Genomic DNA, 23,652 nt, shown 5'->3' on the forward strand with positions numbered 1-23,652 from the left:
AAAGTAACTGGAAAATAACACAGCACACATAACCACCACCAAACACAACCACCATCACCAACCAGATGTGCCCACAGATACTGCAAATTTCCATTAAATGTTGGCATACAGATTCTTATTATTAGAAAACATTTGTGAATTATAGATAACAATCTTGAGGCATTTTGAAGAACCATAATGTATAGTTTCAAATTTTAATGTCTGAAAAGTGAGGTATTGTATTTTGATGTATGTCTACACCAGAAAATAACTGAGATTTTAAATTAAATTTTGTCTCTTACGGGAAAGGTAGGATAATATTGTTACAATAAATTGGTACTTTAGAAACCTAAGGAAATGATCCATATTTCAAGGGAGTTCAGCATATTTAGACTTTTGCCAAGTTCCACCAAGTTGCCATTTTGTGACATGTATGAGTTCACCATGTTATAGTCATTCCCCCACCAAAACAAGTATTTTCTTTAAATACATTGATCATAAAGTATTCTGGCTATTAATAACTATCCATGGGCCAGGCGCGGTGGCTCACGCCTGTAATCCCAGCACTTTGGGAGGCTGAGGCAGGTGGATCACGAGGTCAGGAGATCGAGACCTTCCTGGCTAACACGGTGAAACCCCATCTCTACTCTCTACTAAAAAAACAGAAAAAATTAGCCGGGCGTGGTGGCTGGCGCCTGTAGTCCCAGCTACTTGGGAGGCTGAGGCAGGAGAACGGCCTGAACCCGGGAGGCTGAGCTTGCAGTGAGCCGAGATTGTGCCACTGCACTCTAGCCTGGGTGACAGAACGAGACTCTTTCTCACAAAAACAAAAACAAAAATTAAAAAACTATCCATTGAATGCTTAAGTGTCAGTTACTCTGCTAAATATCATTGCTTGATTTAATCCTTTTAAATCAAGGTTATACCCCAATGGTAGATATAACCCTTACATTACAAATTAAGAAACTAAGGCTGCAAGTAAATTGCCCCAGATGAAATAATAAATATATTGATTCCTACTGGTTAACAATAGGTCAGTTTTTATCAAATGCTTGGCAATATGTGAAAGTTTATACACGTTATTTCAACCCTCTCAAAATTATATGAGACAGTCATTTAACCAGGAGGGCATTCTCATCCTAAGTTGCAAGGAATTTGCTAAAAGGTCATGTGCAATAATGGGAGAGCCAGGATTTGAAGACCGATCTGACTCCAAAGCTCATGTTTTTAGCTAGTACATTTAACATCCTCCTAAACTAGCTTCCTGTACAGGTATTTCCATATTTTTAATATGCATGAACAGAATTGGATATATACTCTGGCTGTGGTTTGTTGAGACTATTACTTCTAATCTTCATAGATTTTAATATTAACATTATGATTCTGCATTGGCACCTTATATTGGTTCATATTAAGGCTTAGACACTCTAGTATTCCATAACACTAGGATCTATTTCCAGAATGTTCTGCCAAATTTAGACCTTAAAGGTAAAATTCCAGCTTCAAATGATGGTGTACTCAAGATTCTCAATTGCATCAGCTGAATGCTGTTTTACATCATCTAAAGTTTGATAAAACTTTTTTTTGCATCTTTATTATCACTGATGAAATCACTGTTTACATTACAGAGGAAATTGTTATATTAAACAGAACCTTGAAATACTGAAGATTTCCTTCAGCGTCACGAATTATTAATGGAACAATTCTTGTGTCAAATGCCTTGTACAGGTTGGGCGTGGTGGCTAATTTCTGTAATCCCAGCACTTTGGGAGGCTGAGGCAGGAGGATCACCTGAGGTCAGGAGTTCAAGAACAGCCTGGCCAGCATGGTGAAACCCCCTCTACTAAAAATAAAAATTAGCTGGATGTGATGGTGTACCTGTAATCTCAGCTGCTTGGGAAGCTAAGACAGGAGAATCACTTGAACACAGGAGGCAGAGGTTGTAGTGAGCTAAGATTGTGCCACCGCACTACAGCCTGGGCAAGAGAGCAAGACTCTGTCTCAAAAAAAAAAAAAAAAAAATTGCCTTGTACAAACAAAGTCTATGCCTTTCCCTCTGTTCATAAACCATCATTCATTTACAGACTAGTAATTCTTCTTATATATATATTAATAACTTCATTTTTTGTCTCCCTATATTTAGTTCATTTTTCCATGATTAAGTCTTAGTAAACTTCTGATGGTTTAAGAACACCATTTATAAACTATTTTAAGAACAACTCTGTATATTTTTAAAATTAATTATCTTTATCAAAAGGTTTTTTCTTAAACTTTGTTCTTTGATATTAATTTGGATTCAGTTGAGCAGTCCTTAATATTTTGTATTAAACCAAGTAACTTCAAATACAAGAAAATATTTTAGAAATATGCACTAGAAATGGTGTGCCATAATAGAAAACTACATATAAAAGCATAGTCTAAACTCTTCAGGATTTAAAGACTCATTATACTATGGTGCTAATAACTAGAATGGGGGTAGGGAACTTGAACTTAGCACGCTAGAAAATCTTATGATGGGTTTTATAGCTGAAATTGTCTTCTATAAATCAAAGTTTGTACAGTGTTCATGCCATTTTGTCTTTTGTTTTTGCCCATAAAATATGAAAAACTTAGATAACATTAATTTGCTTATGTTCTTAGGCTACAAAGGGTCAACACACAAGCTTTTGAAATAGTTAAAAACAGCACTATTTTATATAGTAGGTAGACAGAAAGTACAGGCAAACTGAAAAATCTAATTGATACACTGATTTTTTTTTCCAGAAAGCTTTATTAATCCATCATGGATCTACTCATGTTTGCAGCAGATACCATGACTTCATTACCAGTGAAGGGAGAAAAAAAAAAAAAAAAAAGAAAATAGCCTTCAATGCCTGTCACATCTAAGCAGATCTAAACTACTATGGGACTCAACAGCCTAGCTGGTCAGTTGTTATTTCACATCTAATTAAAATCTTCAGCAAAAGTGGAAATACATTAAAATTCAAAATCTAATACTGTTCTCCTAGTGCCTCAAGTAGTTTATTGGTAGTAATTATCCACATTTCTATAAACATTCTAAGTGACCATCACTAGTGCAGGAATATTTAACATATGAAGTCTCCACATGAAGTTACTTCATTCATTTTGTGTGACAGAAGAATCAAGGTTCCAAACAGTTATGCCACTAAAACCAAACAAACAAGAAACAAACAAAAAAAGCCAAAACAAATCCTGCTAGCAAAATGCATTTCTTTCAGTGATTTTTCAGAACCAACAGCTGTTGCTTTAGATATAAAAAATAAGCTGATTTAGTAATATATGGTCACTGGAAGTCTCTGTCTGTAGATAAAAATCAGATAAAGGTCTTTCCTCCTTATAGAGCTTTTTATCCAATGTAAACAGTACCAGTGAATTTTCATAAAACAGGTTTGTTACTTTCCCCTCATTTTCTATAATTGTAATTCTTATCTGCCATACTGTTACCATTTCTTCCTCCCTATAATCAGGACTGGACAGCCCATGTAATACTGTTCAATTTGTAAACAAAAAATTAAAGCTCAGAACACATACAGGGTATCTTTTACATTTTCATTCTACAGCGCATCTTTTACATTTTCATTCTACAGCGCATCAGGTATATTTATAAAGCTTTTGCTCTTCCCAACACACTACAAAAATATATAAAAACCACATTTGTTTTCAGCCAGCAAATATTAATAAAACAAGTATCTCATAACTGGAATATTTTAGAAACCACATATTTTAATTACATCCTCTTCACTAAATCATTAATTTCCTTCTTCATAAATCCATACATGTATCCAGTGCATATTTATTAGCTTACATGCCCATATTTACTATGAGTGAGTCAATTATTTTAGGTTCTTCAAGAGAAAGTGCTTCTGACAACAAACTATTTCTATAATAGTCCTAAATCCCCCAAAAAGTTGTTTTAAACCTGTGTAGAACGATGCATAGCTATTTCTAAAAAGTAAGACTACACACCAAAACATGCTTTGTCAGGAAAACTAATCCATGCACTTGAATACACCCCAAATATCTTATTTTTATTAAAGGTAGACCAACTTAAACATTGTCTAGAATTAAGCTATACCATTAAATTACTTGATTCCAGAAAGCGTCAAAAATCATTTGGCCAAAACTTAAAAAATACTCCTTGTTCCTTACTTCAAAAAAGGACTGGTTGGACCAATGTGATCAATATAACTGCATATATGTTAATCTACCTTAACATTTCCATCGATTAGCACTTGATCATTACAAAGCCTTGTATGCAGTTTTCTTGCAAAGGCTTCCCCTGCAAAAAGATATAAGCACAAAACACTGGGCAGACACTCTTGAAAGTTTTATTTCACTAACTTCAGGCCAAATTTCCACAACTGTGTTCTGGTCAATTTCCTATCCTTGCTTGGCTTCCCCAAATGCTAGTACCAAAAGATTTGTGGGGTAGGGAGAAGAGACCACTTTAAGAAGCACTGCATTTACTCATCTTCCACAAGGCAACAGAGTTGGGCATCTGATTGTTCAACAAAACAAAGCTTTAATAGCATCCAGGAGGGCAGACAGGCAAACCAGGTTGTAGACACTCTTCTATTTGTCAAAATCAGACCAGAGAAAACCTACTCCACACAGATATAATAGGTATTGATATTCATCTTTTCTTTTTCTGTTGCCGCAACATTTTTCTTCTTTTAATGATCATATCATGTAGTTTCTCAAGTCCTTCCTTTAGGCCATCTCCTATGATTGCACAGGTAGGCTGCAAATGCCAAGGAGTTGATGAGCTCAGTTCACCCATTGCTAACAATTTCTCAATTTCTGAAAGAGACAATGAGTTCCTCAAGTCTTGTTTGTTAGCAACTATAAGTACAGGGACTCCTTGATTTTCTGATATCCTAGTTATTTTGTGAAGTTCCGTTTTGGCTTCCTCCATCCTTTCGACATCAACAGAGTCCACAACAAATACAATGCCATCTGTGCATCTAGTATATGACTTCCACAGTGGCCTTAACTTCTCCTGACCACCTACATCCCAGAAGTGAAACGTGACTGTTTTAGAATTTCCCAAGGTTACCTTAATTTTCTCAGTGTTAAATCCTTTGGTAGGTACGGTATTTACAAATTCATTGAACTGCAGCCTGTATAAGACAGTTGTCTTTCCGGCACAGTCCAAACCCAGAATAACAATGTGGAAGGATTGAAATGAAGGCAGGCTGGACAGGATAGAAGTCTGGTCTGATAGCCCATTCCCCATTTCCAGGTGCAAATAAATGTCCCAAATTGAAGTGCCTTTCTCTTCTTGCTTTAGAACTTCTCTTGGTAGCTGATTCAGCTATAAGACTGCCGGGAGAGGGAAGAAATAATAAGTTATTCTCCTGAAATAATACATTAAAACAGGTTTTCTCTACTTTGCTAAAATAAACAACACGAAGAACTTACTACAACTTGCTTCGCTAAACCAGACGAGATATGAAACGTACATGAAAACACACACAGTTCAAAACAAACGATGGAATAACAGTGATTGAAATTATCTGGTTTACTTAAAATGCAGTAATATGTACGTTTTTCTCCTGGGCCCCCAAACCTCAAAGACCTCATTCTGGAAAGAACCTAGTTAACAATATGTGGTCTAAGTGGCCATAACCACAAAGTGCCTATTTGGCAGAAAACTCATAAGCAGGTAGTCCTATCTTGAGAATCTAATTCCACATGCCTAACAGCATACCCAAGATCACTATTACCTCCTACCCCTTCCAAAATAACAACGTTCTCACCTCCCGATCTGGAGTCTGGGTCCAAATGAGAAAGCATTGGCAAGCGTTTCCACGCAGGGATAAGCACCCCCACGTCTTTCCAGCTTAGCTCTCCAAGCAGCTCTGGCAGTTATCTCACTAGAAACCTTGGACTCAGACTCCGACCACGCCCACTCCTCCCGGTCCACCCATGATCCCAAATCCCATTGGTCACCCGCATCAGGGTAGCCATGCAACTCCCGCCCCCGCTCCGTAATTGGTGAGGGTAATTGCCGCTCCCAGTACGGCGGAGCTGGGCTCTCTCTCGGTCCACCGGCACCACCTGTTGCCCTTAAGTTAGAAAAGGCGGCGTTCTCGGAGGGAGCCAAGCAGCCGCTGCAGGTGAAGGGGAGCCTCCGGCGGTCAGGTAGCCGCCAGGCTGCCGGCTCCGTTCGGCCCGGCGCACCTGCAGCGCAGCCAGGGCGCCAAGCTGAGGCTCTCACATCCGGGGCCCGCAGTCACCGCCAACGCGTTAACCCTTTGTCCGCAGGCCCGAGGGTGCCGGCTGTGACCGCGCGGGCCCCTAAGGTGCTAGAGATTAGACCTGGCGCGCCCGCTAGGGTAAGCCCACCTTCCCCGGAGCGGGATCCCTTCACCCTGCCCCTCTGCACACAATCGGCTCTTCTCCCTCGACAGGGCGTGGCCGCCGCGGCCGCCCACCCAGCCGCAGCTCACCTGACTAACCGTCCTTCCTCCTCTTCACTCAGTGTTTCCCCCAGCCGCTGGGGAGGCGCGCTGATACCTGTTCCCTGGCACCCGGGAGGCGTGGGCGATGGCGGAGGACTGGGCGCCTGGCGGGCGCCGAGCGCCAGGCTGCCCTAACGGTGCTCGCCCAGCAGCTCCACGCGACAGTCCCCGCCCCCTCCCGCGCGCCGCCCGGGCGCCGGCCTGTTGGGGGCGCGCAGGAGCCGCGTCTCCTAGCAACGCCAAAACAAGGACGAGTTCGAATCGGCCTAGCGCTGGCTGCCCGCGAGGTCGGATGGGACTTCCGGCCTCACCCCTGAGCGGTTGCTACTGGTAGCCCTGTCTGTGGCCGCCCGCCAGCCTGGCACTGGTCCCCGCGCCCCTCCCCCCCGGCACCGCCTTTCCTCGGGGAGCCTAGAGCATCTGCGGGGCAGCCGTTAAGTGATGCGAGGTTAGAGATTCTGTAGTTCACGGGTTACGGGTGGTCCCGTATATATCAAGGTGACGTGGAGGTCCCCAAGTAGTTGGCCTTAAGCGGCCTGGGTTGGCTGGGCTGCTAACCGCCTTCCTTCGCTTTTTGTAGAGCAAGTGAACGCGCTCTCTCACGTGGTTCTAGCAGCATCCCTGGGAGCTGGCGACAGATAGAAATATTCCAGTTTGACACATAAGGAAATACACTCTGAAAGATGAAAGAGATGTTTCTTTTTTTCTTTTTCTTTCAAATTGCTCACACAATTTTAATTGCGATAATTTCCGATATACCATTCAACTACACCATTTGCATGTGCTGTAGTGAGACATGGGAGTAAGAGTATTTTGCTTGAGTGTCCAGTTCTCTTTAAAACCAGCGTTTGCAGTTAACGACTTGGAAAATACAACACAAAAAGCCATCTAGCCTTTTTTAAAATCTCTATTTATCCCTTCAAGATTCCCTTTGTCGCCATATGCATACTAGGTGGCTCTACCTGCAGAAAGCTGCATTTTCCAAGCAGCGGGAGAGTTTAATTCTTAACTTTCCTGTACTCCAGCCTCTGCTGGCTCCCTTGCATTTTTGTTTGCATCCTCTTCTTTGTCTTCTGTGCCTTTCGTTCTAGGTTAATCTGAGCAAGCTCTTCACTTTTGTCTGTGATGTATTTTCGCAGTGAATTACTCCTGGCTAAGAGCTTCACATCTTCAGTGTTAATGGTGGTTCTTTTCGCATGTCTTGCACACATTTCTAGATCTTGCACTGTCGAAAAGTCAGCTCCAAAATTGCTGCAATGATAAGTTTGCTGAACTGCATCTCTGCCCAATGCCACTTCCTCGCAAAGACAACCCGCAGTGTAGTGCCCTGCTGCTTCCTTTGGCCTCTGTTGGTAAGAAAATGGCTAAGAAAATCGCTGCTGCTCTTCCGCCTCCATGTCCTCCTTCATCAGAACGGGGAGGCAAACGCGTGGAACGGAAAGGGGCTGTGGGGCAGCGGCCAGGTTGGATTTTCCCTCCGCAGCCCTGAAGGGATGTTTCTAATGACCCAAGGAAAATTAGCGGTGGTCCTGGAACTGTTCATCTAAGTCTACTAGTCATCAAATGCAAAATGCTCTTCATTGGATGATTCTGACTAAATGTAGTTTTGTCTTTGATCAATAAGTTCACAAATATTTATTGAACACCTAATAGGCTGTAGACACAATTCTGTGTGCTTGGGGATAAAATGGTGAGCAAAACACGCTGTCCCTGCCCCTGTGGAATATTGGAGTCTCTATGGATGAATACATTTATAAAATGTTTTCAGCGGTAATTTCAGGGTTCTTATGACAACCTGCAAAAGAAGTAATGACTTAACGTTGTAGGAAAGCTTTAGTCGACAAAACATCTTTTTAGTGAAGACTGTAAGATTGTAACTTGGAAGAACCTATATGGTACACTTTTTTAAAATTGTACTTTTTTTCTTTTTAAATATGGATTGGAGTTTCCTCAAGAAATATCATAGTTTTTCTCAAGACCACTATTGCCAGTGGTATTTATTTCTTTTATGACTAGCACAGGAACGTGCATACTTGTCATCCTAGATTCTTTTTTTTTTTTTTTTTTTTTTTTTGAGACGGAGTCTCCCTCTGTCGCCCAGGCTGGAGTGCCCTGGCCGGATCTCAGCTCACTGCAAGCTCCGCCTCCCGGGTTTACGCCATTCTCCTGCCTCAGCCTCCCCAGTAGCTGGGACTACAGGCGCCCGCCACCTCGCCCGGCTAGTTTTTTTGTATTTTTTTAGTAGAGACGGGATTTCACTGTGTTAGCCAGGATGGTCTCGATCTCCTGACCTCGTGATCCGCCCGTCTCGGCCTCCCAAAGTGCTGGGATTACAGGCTTGAGCCACCGCGCCTGGCCTCATACTGGATTCTTAAAGTCGAAAACAGCCTGGCCAACGTGGGGAAACCCCACCTCTACGAAAAATACAAAAAATTAGCCGGGTGTGGTGGCAGGCGCCTGTAATCACAGCTACTCAGGAGGCTGAAGCAGGAGAATCACTTGAACCCAGGAGGTGGAGGTTGCAGTGAGCTGAGATCGCGCCATTGCACTCCAGCCTGTGCAACACGAGCGAAACTCCGTCTCAAAAAAACAAAACAAAGAAAAAAGCAACGTAAAAACCTAAGTTCTAAGCACAATGCATAATTTCAAGACAGCCACACTAATTTTGGGAATAAAACCTAGAAACATCAAATGGCATATTCTATAAACATTAATCTATTATAAACTAAGGATTGCCTGATTAGTTATAATTGTGAAATCTCATTAGCCATTCACATAATCAGCAAATAATTGATAAAGGGCTTAGTGCAATACCCTATTTCCTTTTCTTGGAAATTCAACTAGGATTCTTTATTAAACTGGAATAACTTGCAGATCCTCCTTAAGTCAAGAATTTAGAGGAAGAAAATTCTATGGCCACCCTCTGTTTACAGTAGTTTTGAAATCAGTAGGCCCTTCCAGTATTCCTTGCATAGTCTTCCCTGGAGCAAAAAGGGAAAAAAGGAAAACAAAAGCACTGAGAGGGCTTCCAATCTTGCAGAATCACCCTCAGTGAATTGCACTTTCATGTTATACTCTAGGTTTTGAAACTACAGTAGTAGTTGGCCGGGCGCGGTGGCTCAAGCCTGTAATCCCAGCACTTTGGGAGGCCGAGACGGGCGGATCACGAGGTCAGCAGATCAAGACCATCCTGGCTAACATGGTGAAACCCCGTCTCTACTAAAAATACAAAAAACTAGCCGGGCGAGGTGGCGGGCGCCTGTAGTCCCAGCTACTGGGGAGGCTGAGGCAGGAGAATGGTGTAAACCCGGGAGGCGGAGCTTGCAGTGAGCTGAGATCCCGCCACTGCACTCCAGCCTGGGTGACAGAGCCAGACTCCGTCTCAAAAAAAAACTATAGTAGTCGTTGGCAAACTGCAGCCTGTAGGTCAAATTCAGGAGATAAGAATGGTTTTTACATGTTTAAAGGGCTGAAAGAGAATGGATAAGAAAAGAATATGCAATCAAGATAATCTATGCCCCCCCCACAACACTCACATACAAAATAAATGTGCTCTCTGCTTCTGTAGAAAAATGTTTACTATGCCTGTTCTATATATATATGAAAACAGCAACAAATGATACTAAAAGCAATGGAATTTGTGGAACACAAAGTTCACTTTGTTTCATGATCTTATAGAAGACCCATTCAGAGATTTTACTTATATTCTATGCCAGAAAAAAATCCCTTTAGGCTGTAGCTTGTAAACAGTGCTTCAGTGCCCTGGGGTGCCTCGGAATTCCTAGGGGTTCTGTGGGATAGTTTAACTTTTTGAGGGAAACACAGTGACATCTGTTGGACCATATTAACAACTACAAATGCAAGTTTGGATGTATCAATTTCATAAATAGAAAGGGTGTGGGTATTTATTTTGGCCTGAGGTACCATTAAAAAATTACTGAGGCACTAGGGCTTCTGGGAACCTCGCCTTTAATTATGGTTTTCCAAACTTGGCTAATGATGAGAAAGAATCACCTGTTAATGCTTGTAAATGTATAGATTCCTGGTTCCTCCTGTTTCAGACCCCCCAAACCAGAATCATCAGGAGAGGAGCCAGTGATCTGTATTTTAAGTAAGTATTTCAGATAATTAATGATTAGACACTTAGAAGAAATACTAATCATAAGAAGTGGGTAAGTTTTCTCCTTTTAAATAACTACAACTGAGTAATTTACTTTTGATTCTCTTTTTGAATTAAATATCAGGACCCATATCAAATCTGATGCCTATGTTCTCACTTTTAAGTAGAAGCTAAACAATGGATACACATAGACATATAGAGTGGAATCATAGACATTGGTGACTTCAAAAGGTGAAAGGGTGGGAGAAGGGTGAGGGATGAAATACTACCTATTGGGTACGGTGTACACTATTTGGGTGATGGGTACATTAAATGCCCAGACTTCACCACTACACGATATATCCATGTAACACAACTGCACTTATACCCCCTGAATCTATGAAAATAAAAATTAAAAATCAGATGCATGTGGCATTCTTCTCTTCCATAGCCTGATTTTTTATGATATACATAAGCATGCACATACTGAAATAGTGTCTTTCCTTACCTTTGTCACAGCATGTGTATGTGTGTGTACGTGTATAGATAATATAGATGTATATATTTAGGATACCTCACTTTAGTTGTTTCCATGCATATTTATGATGAGAATAATAGAGAATTTATTAGAGAATTATTGAGAGGGATATAAACTTTGATTCCCTTGTATCACTTTATTATCATCCTTGCTAAACACATGGCCTTCCTCTTTTAGTTCCTGTTTTAGTTGATGGCAATTTATTCAGTAGTCCCAAGTGGAAATTTCAGGGCCATTTAAAAAATTCTGCTATATCCCACTTATGATTAGCTATCAAGCTCCCTTTAGTTCATGTTTTTCCGTTCCTATTTCCGCTACTTGCATCTGGTTTTTGTGACCTCTCACCTATACTAATTTACCTCCTAACTGATTTTTCAGCTAAAAAGCAGTGGAGCAGGAGTTTGTTTCCTGTGTCTGGCTCCAAGTCTCTTCTCTTTACAACTGTATTCTAGGGAGTTACATTTAGGTTAATTCATTTTGATCCATGGCAGCATAGAGCCAGGGTACAATTTTTGACAAAACTTTAAAAAGAGGATGTCAGAAGGGAAATACAACCCAAAATTCACTTGAAATGGGTCCTAGATAAGAGTTTTCAGAGTCCACAAGTCTAAACCCTCCTCCTGAACTTCTTTTATGGACAGCTTCAAGGCCTAACTCCACCCAGTTCCAAGTCACAGGACAGTTTGCCCCTTCCTCTGGAAAAGCCTTCACATGCCTCTCCATACCTGAGTGCAGGTCCAACTGCCAAGAAGCCCTGTGGTAAAAAGACATCATGCCACACTACAGGAGGCAGATCCAAAGTTAAGAAATAGGGACCTAGAAAGTGAGTCTTGTGTATTGTGGCATGATGCCTTTTTACCACTGGGCCTCAGAAGTCAAAGCATAAGAAGTGAGATGTAAAAGGAAAGCAGCTTTTTTTCAAATGCTGACAGATGGAAGAATGGCTGGGCTCAGGCCTTAAAGGAACCATCTCTAGCTTTAGGCTGGGGAAAGGAGTTTTAAAAGGGGAACTTGGAATGGAGGCATGTGGGAGTGGTGCTGGGTACAAGGTCTATGTGTCTTGTTCTGGTGGCTGTCTTGAGTCATGGTCTACCTCGAGTGCAGGTTGGCATCAGAGTCTCAACAATGGCCAGGTTGTAGATTAACCACCTTGAGGTGATCTCTGGAATTTCACAACTGGGTCTTTGTGTCTAGTTTGTCTTAAGATTAGGCCCTGGGGCTGGGGCTGGTGGCTCACGCCTATAATCCCAGCACTTTGGGAGGCCAAGGCAGACAGATCATTTGAGGTCAGGAGTTCGAGACTAGCCTGGCCAACATGGTGAAACCCCGCCTCTAATAAAAATACAAAAATTAGCCAGGTGAGGTGGTGGCACCTACAATTCCAGCTACTCAAGAGGCTCAGGCAGCGGAATCCCTTGAACTCTGGAGGTGGAGGCTACAGTGATTTGAGACTATGCCACTGCACTCCAGCCTGGGCAACAGAGTAAGACTGTCTCAAAACAAACAACAACAAAAAACTTTAGCCCTGGCAACTTCTAAGTAAGCACATAATTAGATAAGTGTATGGTGGGAAGGGCCCAGAGACAGAGTTTTAAAGTACGTTTTAAGGCTAAAAGCAAGAAAGGAAAAAAGTTTCAATATGCATTTTGAAGCTAAACAACTTGGTTACACTGGGATGATTGACAGATCATCCAGTCCAACAGGGCCTCAATAGGGGCCACATCAGAACAAATGAGTCCTAATTCTTTCCAGCTTTAACTAATATTGTATGTTATATTTTATTTCTACAATCCAGATCTGTGTACACTTTTGTACATTTCTGTCTTCTTCCATGAACATTTTAATCCTCTCTGTCACAAGTTTCCATGGCCTCTTGTTGGAGTACTCCAAGGCTCCTTAGGTCTTTATACTTTTTCCTTACGTAATTTCATCCAATACCAGGGATTTAAACAATCTGTATTCTCCCAAATTTTTCTCAACATAGACATCTTTCTTGAACTCTACAAATGAATGGCAGGTAAGCATCTCAGCCCCTAAACCTGTTCTTTTCACTCAATATTTATCTTATTCATTAGAACCCAATATATCTACATCCTCATACATCACACATGACCCCTCAGCAAGTCCTGTTGACACATATATTCAAACCTGACCACTTCTTACCACCACCACTGCTCTGTCTCTGCTGCCCATCAAATTTCAGAGCCTCTCATGTAGTCTCTGTGCTTCTGAGGGTAAGCTCTTTCTGAGGCTTCAATATCACCTCCTCAGAGAGGCCTTCCCTGAACACCTTATTTAAGGTATCTGCCTTGAACCCTCCTTTCCACCAGAATTCTCTATTTCTTACTCTGCTTTTGTTTTTCTTCTTTGCACTTGTTACCACCTGACATGATTCATATCTGTCTATTGTGTTGCTTCTGTAACTGTCCCCCCTCTTATTTCCTATTGTAAGTTCCAGGAAGCAAGGATAATGTCAATTTTGTGTGCTACCTTATCCCCCATATTTACAGTAATGTGTGTGTGTGGCACACGGTAAGAATTCAGTGGATTTATTGAATGAATGCTTATCCTAAGAATAACTACTCAAACAAAAATCCACAGACCTCCACAAAAAAAGCGTAGTTTTTTTTTTGTTTGTTTGTTTTGTCTTCTGGGATGGAATTTCACTCTTGTTGCCCAGGTTGGAGTGCAATGGCACAATCTTGGCTTACTGGAACCTCTGCCTCCTGGGTTCCAGTGATTCTCCTGCCTCAGCCTCCTGAGTAGCCAGGATTATATGTGTGTGCCACCATGCTCAGCTAATGTTTGTGTTTTTAGTAGAGATGGGGTTTCACCATGTTGGCCAGGCTGGTCTCGAACTCCTGACCTCAGATGATCTGCCCACCTCGGCCTCCCAAAGTGCTGGGATTACAGGTGTGAGCCACCATGTCCGGTCAAAAAAAGTGTTAGCTTTGAAGGCAAATGTTCATACAGAGAAAATACAAATGACATGTACGTATTTATTCTTAAATAGGCATGAATCCTGGAGAAACCACTTTGAATGCAGTAGTACACAGTAGAATGCCTAGCTTTTCAATGTAAAATATCTGCATTAACAGTTACTTCATTATTAGTAAAACTGATAGTCGGGTACTTGTTACGTTTTTATACCTAATGGTCCCATTCAAGGGGTTTCCTAGGCCGGGTGTGGTTGCTCACACCTGTAATCCCAGCACTTTGGGAGGCCAAGGCAGGCGGATGACCTGAGGTCAAGAGTTCAAGACTAGCCTGGCCAATATGGTGTAACCTCTTCTCTACCAAAAATACAAAAAACAATTAGCTGGGCGTGGTAGCATGAGCCTGTAGTCCCAGCTACTCAGGGAGGCTGAGGCAGGAGAATCACTTCAACCCAGGAGGTGGGGTTTGAATGAACTGAGATTGTACCACTGCATTCCAGCCTGGGTGACAAAGGGAGACTCTATCTCAAAAAAAAAAAAAAAAAATTAATAAAGGGGGGTGGTTTCTAAATCCTAAGAGCAGGAGGCCCCAAGGGAATATTCAGGCTTGTACAACTTCTAAGGCAGAAACTAATTATAATTTTGAGAAAAATAACTTTTCTCTACCTTCAAACCATCAATGTTTAACTCACATTTCAGCCAGATTTTTTCTGTTTTAAGCATTTCTGGTTTAAACATTTTGTTTGTTTGTTTTTATCCAATATTTGTTTGTTTTATTACTGTTGGTTATCCTGTGATAGGGGTGAAGGCACAAATATCAGAGTGTATATGATTAGCACTATCACACTATTCCCCTTTAACAAGAAGTGAAAAAAATCATTTTATCACCATGAGTTGGGAATGGGCAGAAATTTCCTTTTAATTTCATAAAATGTATTCCTTATACATTTATCTGTCTAGATAAAGCAAAATAACTGGTACTACCAAGGGTTCATATGTGCCTGATATATAACAATCACTGTTCAAATGATTGTTTAGAACAACCATATGTAATTGCAAGTGCTCCCTCCTTGTGAAAAACAGAATAAAACTGGGCATGGTGGCTCACGCCTGTAATCCCAGCTACTTGGGAGATTGAGGCAGGAGAATCGCTTGAACCTGGGAGGCAGAGGTTGCAGTGAGTCGAGATTGTGCCACTGCACTCCAGCCTGGGCAACAAGAGAGAAAATCCATCTCAAAAAAAAAAAAAAAGAAAGAAAAAAACAAAGAAATTAGACAACTAATTTCAAATTATCTAATATAAACCACCTGCATAGTTAATGAGAGAAATTTAGTTTTTGCTCAAAAGAGAATTTGTATCATAGCACTTTGGGATGTTTTAATTAAGACAAAATATTTTGATATCTAATGAAATGATACAGAGTAGAAATACTGCGTCAAATACCAACCACCCCCAATTTTTTAAAGGATTCCTAACAATTTTAGATATCTTTAAATGAACTCTATGGATATATACAAAACAAATAAACAACATATTAGTTCTTTTTGCAAGGGACTACCCACTGAGTAATTTCGTTAAGACAACTTAGAAAGACCATGGCCTAAGATTCTAGGGAAAATAATGGGAAGATAAAGTTTTATTACATTTCTCTTAAACCTATTTTATTTATTAATTCACTTATTTAAAGACAAATTCCACAAACATGTTTTAAAGCAGTGGGCTAGTACTGAAACATACACTTAGAAAACTGTAACTTGGCCAGGCGTGATGGCTCATGCCTGTAATCCCAGCACTTTGGGAGGCTGAGGTGGGCGGATCATGAGGTCAAGAGATTGAGACCATCCTGGCCAACATGGTGAAACCCCATATCTACTAAAAATACAAAAATTAGCTGGGGATGGTGATGTGTGCCTGTAGTCTCAGCTACTCAGGAGGCTGAGGCAGGAGAATTGTTTGAACCCGGGAGGCTGAGGTCACAGTGAGCCAAAATTGCGCCACTGCACTCCAGCCTAGCGACAGAGTGAGACTCCATCTCAAAAAAAAAAAAAAAAGAAAGAAAACTATAACTCGACCTTTGTGGTATTGAGTTTGTGTGTGTGTGTGCGTGCGTGATCGTTTGTACCTAATGGAAGTGGAGGAGTTGACCAGGTGAGGCAGGTGATAATGTGGAAGACAAAGGATAAATCAAGTAATTTTAATATAATTTACTACTTCTAAGGAAGAAATAACTGATTCATGATGGTCAATAATAAACTCCTTTTTCATTACTCCATAATTAGCATTTGAGGGGCATTTTAAAATTATAAAATGATTATATAATTGGGTCATTTTAAAGTTATAAGTCAGGTAGAATTTTTGTTTCCATTCTGAGTCCTCAGGTACTGATGAAAAACAGGATGCTTAACTAGAAACTTTTTTCTTGATGGATGATGAGGAAAGATTAAGAAAAAAATTAAAGTATGTCATATGTATTTGAGTATCAACGTATCTATCACTCTATAAATAATATATTTTGGTTGCCTATGGAGAACAAGACAAAACTTAAGTGAACTTTCCATTGTGGTTCAAAAGTCTAATATACAAAGTCTAATCCAATATACCATTAATACAAAGAGTCTTCTATACCTTAATTTATTTTAAATTTCTACTTGCTATTGTATTTTATGTTTCAGTGTACATTAAGGAAATATTTTATCACAACTGGGATATATATTGAATACCTCAATGCTACCATATGTACAATAGTTATTTTACTTTGATGTTCAAGTTGCTGGGCATAGGCAAATCCAAATTATTTTTTATGGCTAAAAATATAAGTGATGGTTCTTGAAATGACTAGCGTGTCAAAATGTCACATGTACAAAATGTCATGGTGATATGGTTTGGCTCTGTGTCTCCACCCAAATCTCATGTCAAATTGTAATCTTCAATGTTCAGGGAGGGACCTGGTGGGAGGTGATTGGATCATGGAAGTAGTTTCTAATGGTTTAGCACCATCCCCTTAGTGGTGTTTCATGATAGAGTTCTCACGAGACCTGGTTGTTTGAAAGGGTATAGTACCTCCCCCTTCATTCTGTCACCATGTGAAGATATGTTTGCTTCCTCTTCGCCTTCTGCCATGATTGTAAGTTTCCTGAGGCCTCCCAGCCATGTTTCCTGTACAGCCTTGGGAACCATGAGCCAATTAAGCCTCTTTTCTTTATAAATTACCCAGTCTCAGGTAGTTCTTTATAGCAATGTGAAAATGGACTCATACACACAGTTAATTCTAAAATGAGATGTTAATAGTAAGTGGATAGAAAATGATTCATGAATAAACCTGTCTTCAACAAACTTAGTCAAATCAGGATAACAATAATCCAGTGTAGAAAAGGATAAGAGCTATAGCAAGGGTATACACTGAAGAAAATCAAAATAATTTCACTCCAAAGCATGGCTCCTTAGTATAATGAGCTAGTTAAACTAAAAACTATTAGAGATCAACAAGTACTGGAAGAGATTTTCCCCTTATCCACATAAGGGCTCACCAAAGAGAATAATGTTCTTGTTTCTTCCTTGTTATATTATTCCTTATAGGAAAGAAGACTGAAAATGTAATCACACTTGAACAGACCCTTTTTTAAGATAATAACTGTCTCCAAGGATCATTAAATTCCTAAGAGAACTGTTGACAAGTGAATTTCTGTTCCCCAATCTAATCATTCTCTCTAGTAATTATATTGCCTCTCAATCGAATTCGTCTTCTCCTACCTCCCATAAGCTGTTTTGCCAGCATCCAAGCCCCCATTCTTTCTATAATCTCAAGATGCTATATAAGCGTCTGTACCTCATTGGGAAGTTGGGTCTTCATTCTGAAGGCCAAGAAGCTTGGTCTCCACAACCTAAAGTCCTGTGGAAATGTTTGAATATGTGAGTTTACTTTCAACCAGGAAGAATGGGCACCTATCATGGAAAAGATAGTATTGAAGATGGATTCTTAAAAAAGGCTTTGTGCCTGTGCATGCTGGGGGAAAGTAAGGCAAAGTTAAGGGGCCTGGAGAGGGAGCTACATTCTAGGAAGAAACAGACAGCATAAGCAAAGTTGTAGAAGGAGAGAATCAGAATGTGTTCCAAGGAAATAGCAAGTAATTTATATGTTAATTAGAACATAGGGTTGTATGACATGAGACAAAGACAAGGAAAAAGGTGGACCCTGATAATGAGTGACTTGAATACATTGGTTAGGAACTTTGACTTCTTTTGAAATCACCTTTGCAAAAATTATGACAGTGAAAGTAGTCTGTCTTAGAAAAATTATGACAGTGAGAAAAATCTGGCATGTCTGACTTCATCTTGCTTCTAACCTCACAAGCTGTCCTTGTTCATTGCTAGGTGTAGGCCAAGCTAACTATGGGAGAAATTTAGTTTATATTCAACTTTAAAACAAATGTGATAATAGCCTCATCCTGAAATTAACTCACTCCTTGCCTAGGGACCAAAACTGCCTTTGTACAACCAATGAATTCACCACAAGGTTAGAATTGTGGTTCAGGAGACATGTAGCCAGTGGTCATAAGATTTTTAACCTCTCCAGTTGCTCCTATAGATAATATCGCTATTGTAAAACCTAAGGTTGATGTGTTAAAGCAAACCAAATATGGCCTGAGAAGGACTCCAAACTTCTATATTTGAGTCCTTGTGGATGAACTGCAACCTAACCCTAACTTAATAGGTAGACAAGATTGAAAACTTAACGTAGGAGTATGCACCAGTAACAACAGCTGAGTCTTGGCCACTCCCAGCAGCCATATTTCAACCAGTCACATACTGCTGAGTGTTTAAACTGTGTTCAAATAAGGCAAACGCTGAGCTGTAACCAATCCAGTTGTTTCTATACCTCACTTTTGAGTTCTGTATGTCACTTCCATCACTTTCTTTTTTTGTCTATAAATTTGTTCTGACCGCGAGGCATCTCTGGAGTCTCTCTGAATCTGCTATAATTCTGGGGACTGCCCAATTCACAAATCATTCATTGCTCAAACTCCTTTAAATTTAATTCGACTGAAGTTTTTCTTTTAACAGATGTTTGAGCTCTCTTTCAGACTTTACATTCTGATGGACCAGCTGGCACCACTCCAATTGGTAGCCCATACGAAGAAACTGGTTCACCTATTCTTGTGACCCCCACCCAGGAACTGACTCAACACAAGAAGACAACTTTGACCCCTGTGATTTCATCCCCAACCCAACCAGTCAACATTCTGCATTCCCTAGCCCTCTGCCTGCCAAACTATACTTGAAAAACCCTAGCCTCCAAATTCGGGGAGATGGATTTGAGAAACCTCTCGCATCCTTCTGCTTGGCTGGCCCTGCAATTATGAAGCTGTTTCTCTATTTCAACTCTTGCTGTTCTCAGTGTTGGGTTTTTCTGGGCAGTGGACAGGAACAACCTGTCGGGCAATTACACTTTCATTGATGACTCTTTAATGTTACTGCCCTATATCCAGTCAGTCACGAAATCCACATAAAACACTTAGCAGTTTGCCTGGAACAGAGCAAAAACTTCTTAAAAGTAGTTAGTAATGTTTTATGTCTTGACCTGGTTAGTGGTTACATGGACATGCTCATTTTGTTCTAGTTCATCAAGCTGTACACTTATGGTATAAGCACTTTTCTGTATACATTTTATGCTTTAAAAATAGGATTTAAAAAAAGTTTAAGATACTGCTAAGGAATGATAGGGGATTAGGGCTGACCTGACCTTTGGATGCAGTAGTCTCTTGCCATAAATTATTATGCAAAAGGTCACTGATTACCTCCCAGAGAGTAACAAAACAAAAACAAAAACAGAAAACCTATTCAATTAAGAGTTAATGAAACAATGAGTCTAACTATTACTAAAGTAATAATATTTAACTTTTGGTGTCAAAAAAATCATCACTATAAATTCTTCTCTCCCCCAAGAAAGAGAAATTAATGTTTCAGCAAGATGCACAATGTTTATACTATAGACTTGTAGACTCCTAAAATATCTCTGTATCTCCCTGAGGTTGTAATATCCCAATTTGTAAGCCTTTGATTGCTGTTTCTTGGCTTGTTTTCTAACCTAATTGGATAACTCCCTTTTTCCCACTCCTCCATGCTCATTTCTGTTGTGCTCTATCCTCATGGGAAAACCGGTTTCTTCAAGCATTCCATACTAATTAATATCTTTACACCTTTTCATATGATGTTCATAATGTTCCATATCCACTCCCTCTGCAGCCCTGCAGTGAACGTTATCCATCTGGAGATTTTTTCTTTTTTTCAATGTTGAAAATGAACTTTAAAGGGCTAAGAAACATGATCCTGTATATATCTCACTACTTCTTTTTTTTTTTTTAATTATACTTTAATTTCTAGGGTACACATGCACAATGTGCAGGTTTGTTTCAAAGGTATACATGTGCCACGTTGGTTTGCTGCACCCAGTAACTCGTCATTTACATTAGGTATATCTCCTGATGCGATCCCTCCCCCTGTCCCCCACCCCACAACAGGCTCTGGGTTGTGATGTTCCCTGTGCTGTGCCCAAGTGATCTCATTGTTCAGTTCCCACCTATGAGTGAGAACATGCAGTGTTTGGTTTTCTGTCCTTGTGACAGTTTGCTGAGAATGATGGTTTCCAGCTGCATCCATGTCCCTGCAAAGGACATGAACTCATCCTTTTTTATGACTGCATAGTATCTCATGGTATTTATGTGCCACATTTTCTTAATCCAGTCTATCATTGATGGACATTTGGATTGGTGTCAAGTCTTTGCTATTGTGAATAGTGCCACAATAAACATACGTGTGCATGTGTCTTTATAGTAGCATCATTTATAATCCTTTGGGTATATACCCAGTAATGGGATCACTGGGTCAAATGGTATTTCTAGTTCTAGATCCTTGAGGAATCACCACACTGTCTTCCACGATGGTTGAACAGTTTAGTCTCCCACCAACAGTGTAAAAGTGTCCCTATTTCTCCACATCCTCTCCAGCATCTGTTGTTTCCTAACTTTTTAATGATCATCATTCTAACTGGTATGAGATGGTATCTCATTGTGGTTTTAATGTGCATTTCTCTGATGACCAGTGATGATGAGCATTTTTTCATGTCTCTGTTGGCTGCATAAATGTCTTCTTTTGAGAAGTGTCTGTTCATATCCTTTGCACAGTTTTTTGATGGGGTTGTTTGTTTCTTGTAAATTTGTTTAAGTTCTTTGTAGATTCTGGATATTAGTCATTTGTCAGATGGGTAGATTGCAAAAATTTTCTCCGATTCTGTAGGTTGCCCATTCACTCTTTTTCTTTTGCTGTTTCTTTTGCTGTACAGAAGCTCTTTAGTTTAATTAGATCCCATTTGTCAATTTTGGCTTTTGTTGCCATTGCTTTTGGTGTTTTAGACATGAAGTCCTTGCCCATGCCTATGTCCTAAATGGTTTTGCCTAGGTTTTCTTCTAAGGTTTTTATGGTTTTAGGTCTAACATTTAAGTCTTTAATCAATCTTGAATTAATTTTTGTATAAAGTGTAAGGAAGGGATCCAGTTTCAGCTTTGTACTTATGGCTAGCCAGTTTTCCCAGCACCAATTATTAAATAGGGAATCCTTCCCCATTTCTTGTTTTTGTCAGGCTTGTCAAAGATCAGATGGTTGTAGATGTGTGGTGCTATTTCTGAAGCCTCTGTTCTGTCCCATTGGTCTATATATCTGTTTTGGTACCAGTACCATGCTGTTTTGGTTACTATAGGCTTGTAGTATAGTTTGAAGTCAGGTAGCATGATGCCTCCAGCTTTGTTCTTTTGGCTTAGGATTGTCTTGGCAATGCGGGCTCTTTTTTATTTCCATATGAACTTTAAAGTAGTTTTTTCCAATTCTGTGAAGAAAGTCATTGGTAGTTTGATGGCGATGGCATTGAATCTATAAATTACCTTGCACAGTATGGCCATTTTCACAATATTGATTCTTTCTATCCATGAGCATGGAATGTTTTTCCATTTGTTTGTGTCCTCTTCTTTTAGTTCATTGAGCAGTGGCTTGTAGTTTTCATTGAAGAGGTCCTTCACATTCCTTGTAAGTTGTATTCCTAGGCATTTTATTCTCTTTGTAGGAATTGTGAATGGGAGTTCACTCATGATTTGGCTCTCTGTTTGTCTGTTATTGGTGTATAAGAATGCTTGTGATTTTAGCACATTGATTTTGTATCCTGAGACTTTGCTGAAGTTGCTTATCAGCTTAAGGAGATTTGGGGCTGAGACGATGGGGTTTTCTTTTTTTTTTTTTTTTTTTTTTTTTGAGACGGAGTCTTGCCCTGACGCCCAGGCTGGAGTGCAGTGGCCGGATCTCAGCTCACTGCAAGCTCCGCCTCCGGGGTTCACGCCATTCTCCTGCCTCAGCCTCCCGAATAGCTAGGACTACAGGCGCCCGCCTTGTCGCCCGGCTAGTTTTTTTGTATTTTTTAGTAGAGACGGGGTTTCACCGTATTAGCCAGGATGGTCTCGATCTCCTGACCTCGTGATCCACCCGTCTCGGCCTCCCAAAGTGCTGGGATTACAGGCTTGAGCCACCGCGCCCGGCCCGACGATGGGGTTTTCTAAATATACAAGCATGTCATCTGCAAACAGGGACAATTTTGACTTCCTCTTTTTCTTTCTTTCTCTTGGCCAGAACTTCCAACACTATGTTGAATAGGAGTGGTGAGAGAGGACATCCCTGTGTTGTGCCAGTTTTCAAAGGGAATGCTTCAAGTTATTCAGTATGACATTGGCTGTGGGTTTGTCATAAATAGCTCTTATTATGTTGAAATACGTTCCATCAGTACCTAGTTTTTTGAGAGTTTTTAGCATGAAGGGCTGTTGAATTTTGTCGAAGGCCTTTTCTGCATCTATTGAAATAATCATGTGGTTTTTATCATTGGTTCTGTTTATGTGATGATGGACTGTGTTTATTGATTTGCATATGTTGATCCAGCCTTGCATCCCAGGGATGAAGCCAATTTGATCGTGGTGGATAAGCTTTTTGATGTGCTGCTGGATTTGCTTTGCCAGTATTTTATTGAGGATTTTTGCATCAGTGTTCATCAGGGATATTGGTCTAAAATTCTCTTTTTTTGGTTGTGTCTCTGCCAGGCTTTGGTATCAGGATGATGCTGGCCTCATAAAATGAGTTAGGGAGGATTCCCTCTTTTTCTATTGATTGGAATAGTTTCAGAAGGAATGGTACCAGCTCCTCTTTGTACTTCTGGTAGAATTCAGCTGTGAATCCATCTGGTCCTGGACTTGTTTTAGTTGGCAGGCTATTAATTATTGCCTTAATATCAGAGCCTGTCATTGGTCTACTCAGAAATTCAACTTCTTCCTGGTTTAGTCTTGGGAGGGTGTATGTGTCCAGGAATTTATTCATTTCTTCTAGATATTTTAGTTTATTTCTGTAGAGGTGTTTATAGTATTCTCTGATGGTAGTTTGTATTTCTGTGGGATCGGTGGTGATATCCCCTTTATCATTTTTTATTGCGTCTATTTGATTTTTCCCTCTTTTCTTATTAGTCCTGCTAGCGGTCTATCAATTTTGTTGATCTTTTCAAACAATCAGCTCCTGATATATTGATTTTT

General features: G+C 40.3%; 1 protein-coding gene and 1 pseudogene across 6 annotated transcripts in view; both read right to left on the reverse strand.

The window, feature by feature from the left end:
* Nucleotides 1-6,662, reverse strand: part of ARL4A (ADP ribosylation factor like GTPase 4A) — a 73,801-nt gene extending 67,139 nt beyond the window's left edge. The window contains exons 1-2 of one of the 6 annotated variants that reach the window (XM_023225685.2): nt 5,760-5,918; nt 5,057-5,322 (exon numbers count right to left, since the gene is read on the reverse strand). In XM_023225685.2, the coding sequence (XP_023081453.1) occupies nt 5,057-5,236 (180 nt within the window). In that variant the 5' untranslated portion in view covers nt 5,237-5,322; nt 5,760-5,918. Of the gene's footprint in view, nt 1-4,312; nt 5,323-5,759; nt 5,927-6,452 lie in introns of those variants that run through there. The other 5 variants (XM_023225683.2, XM_023225684.2, XM_023225681.1 and 2 more) reach the window with 5 other exon arrangements.
* Nucleotides 6,663-7,469: 807 nt separating this feature from the next.
* LOC111551645 lies at nt 7,470-7,873 on the reverse strand (annotated as a pseudogene).
* Between the last annotated feature and the right edge of the window lie 15,779 nt (nt 7,874-23,652).

Source organism: Piliocolobus tephrosceles, chromosome 8, assembly GCF_002776525.5.
Source record: "Piliocolobus tephrosceles isolate RC106 chromosome 8, ASM277652v3, whole genome shotgun sequence".
In the NCBI taxonomy this organism is placed as follows: domain Eukaryota; kingdom Metazoa; phylum Chordata; class Mammalia; order Primates; family Cercopithecidae; genus Piliocolobus; species Piliocolobus tephrosceles.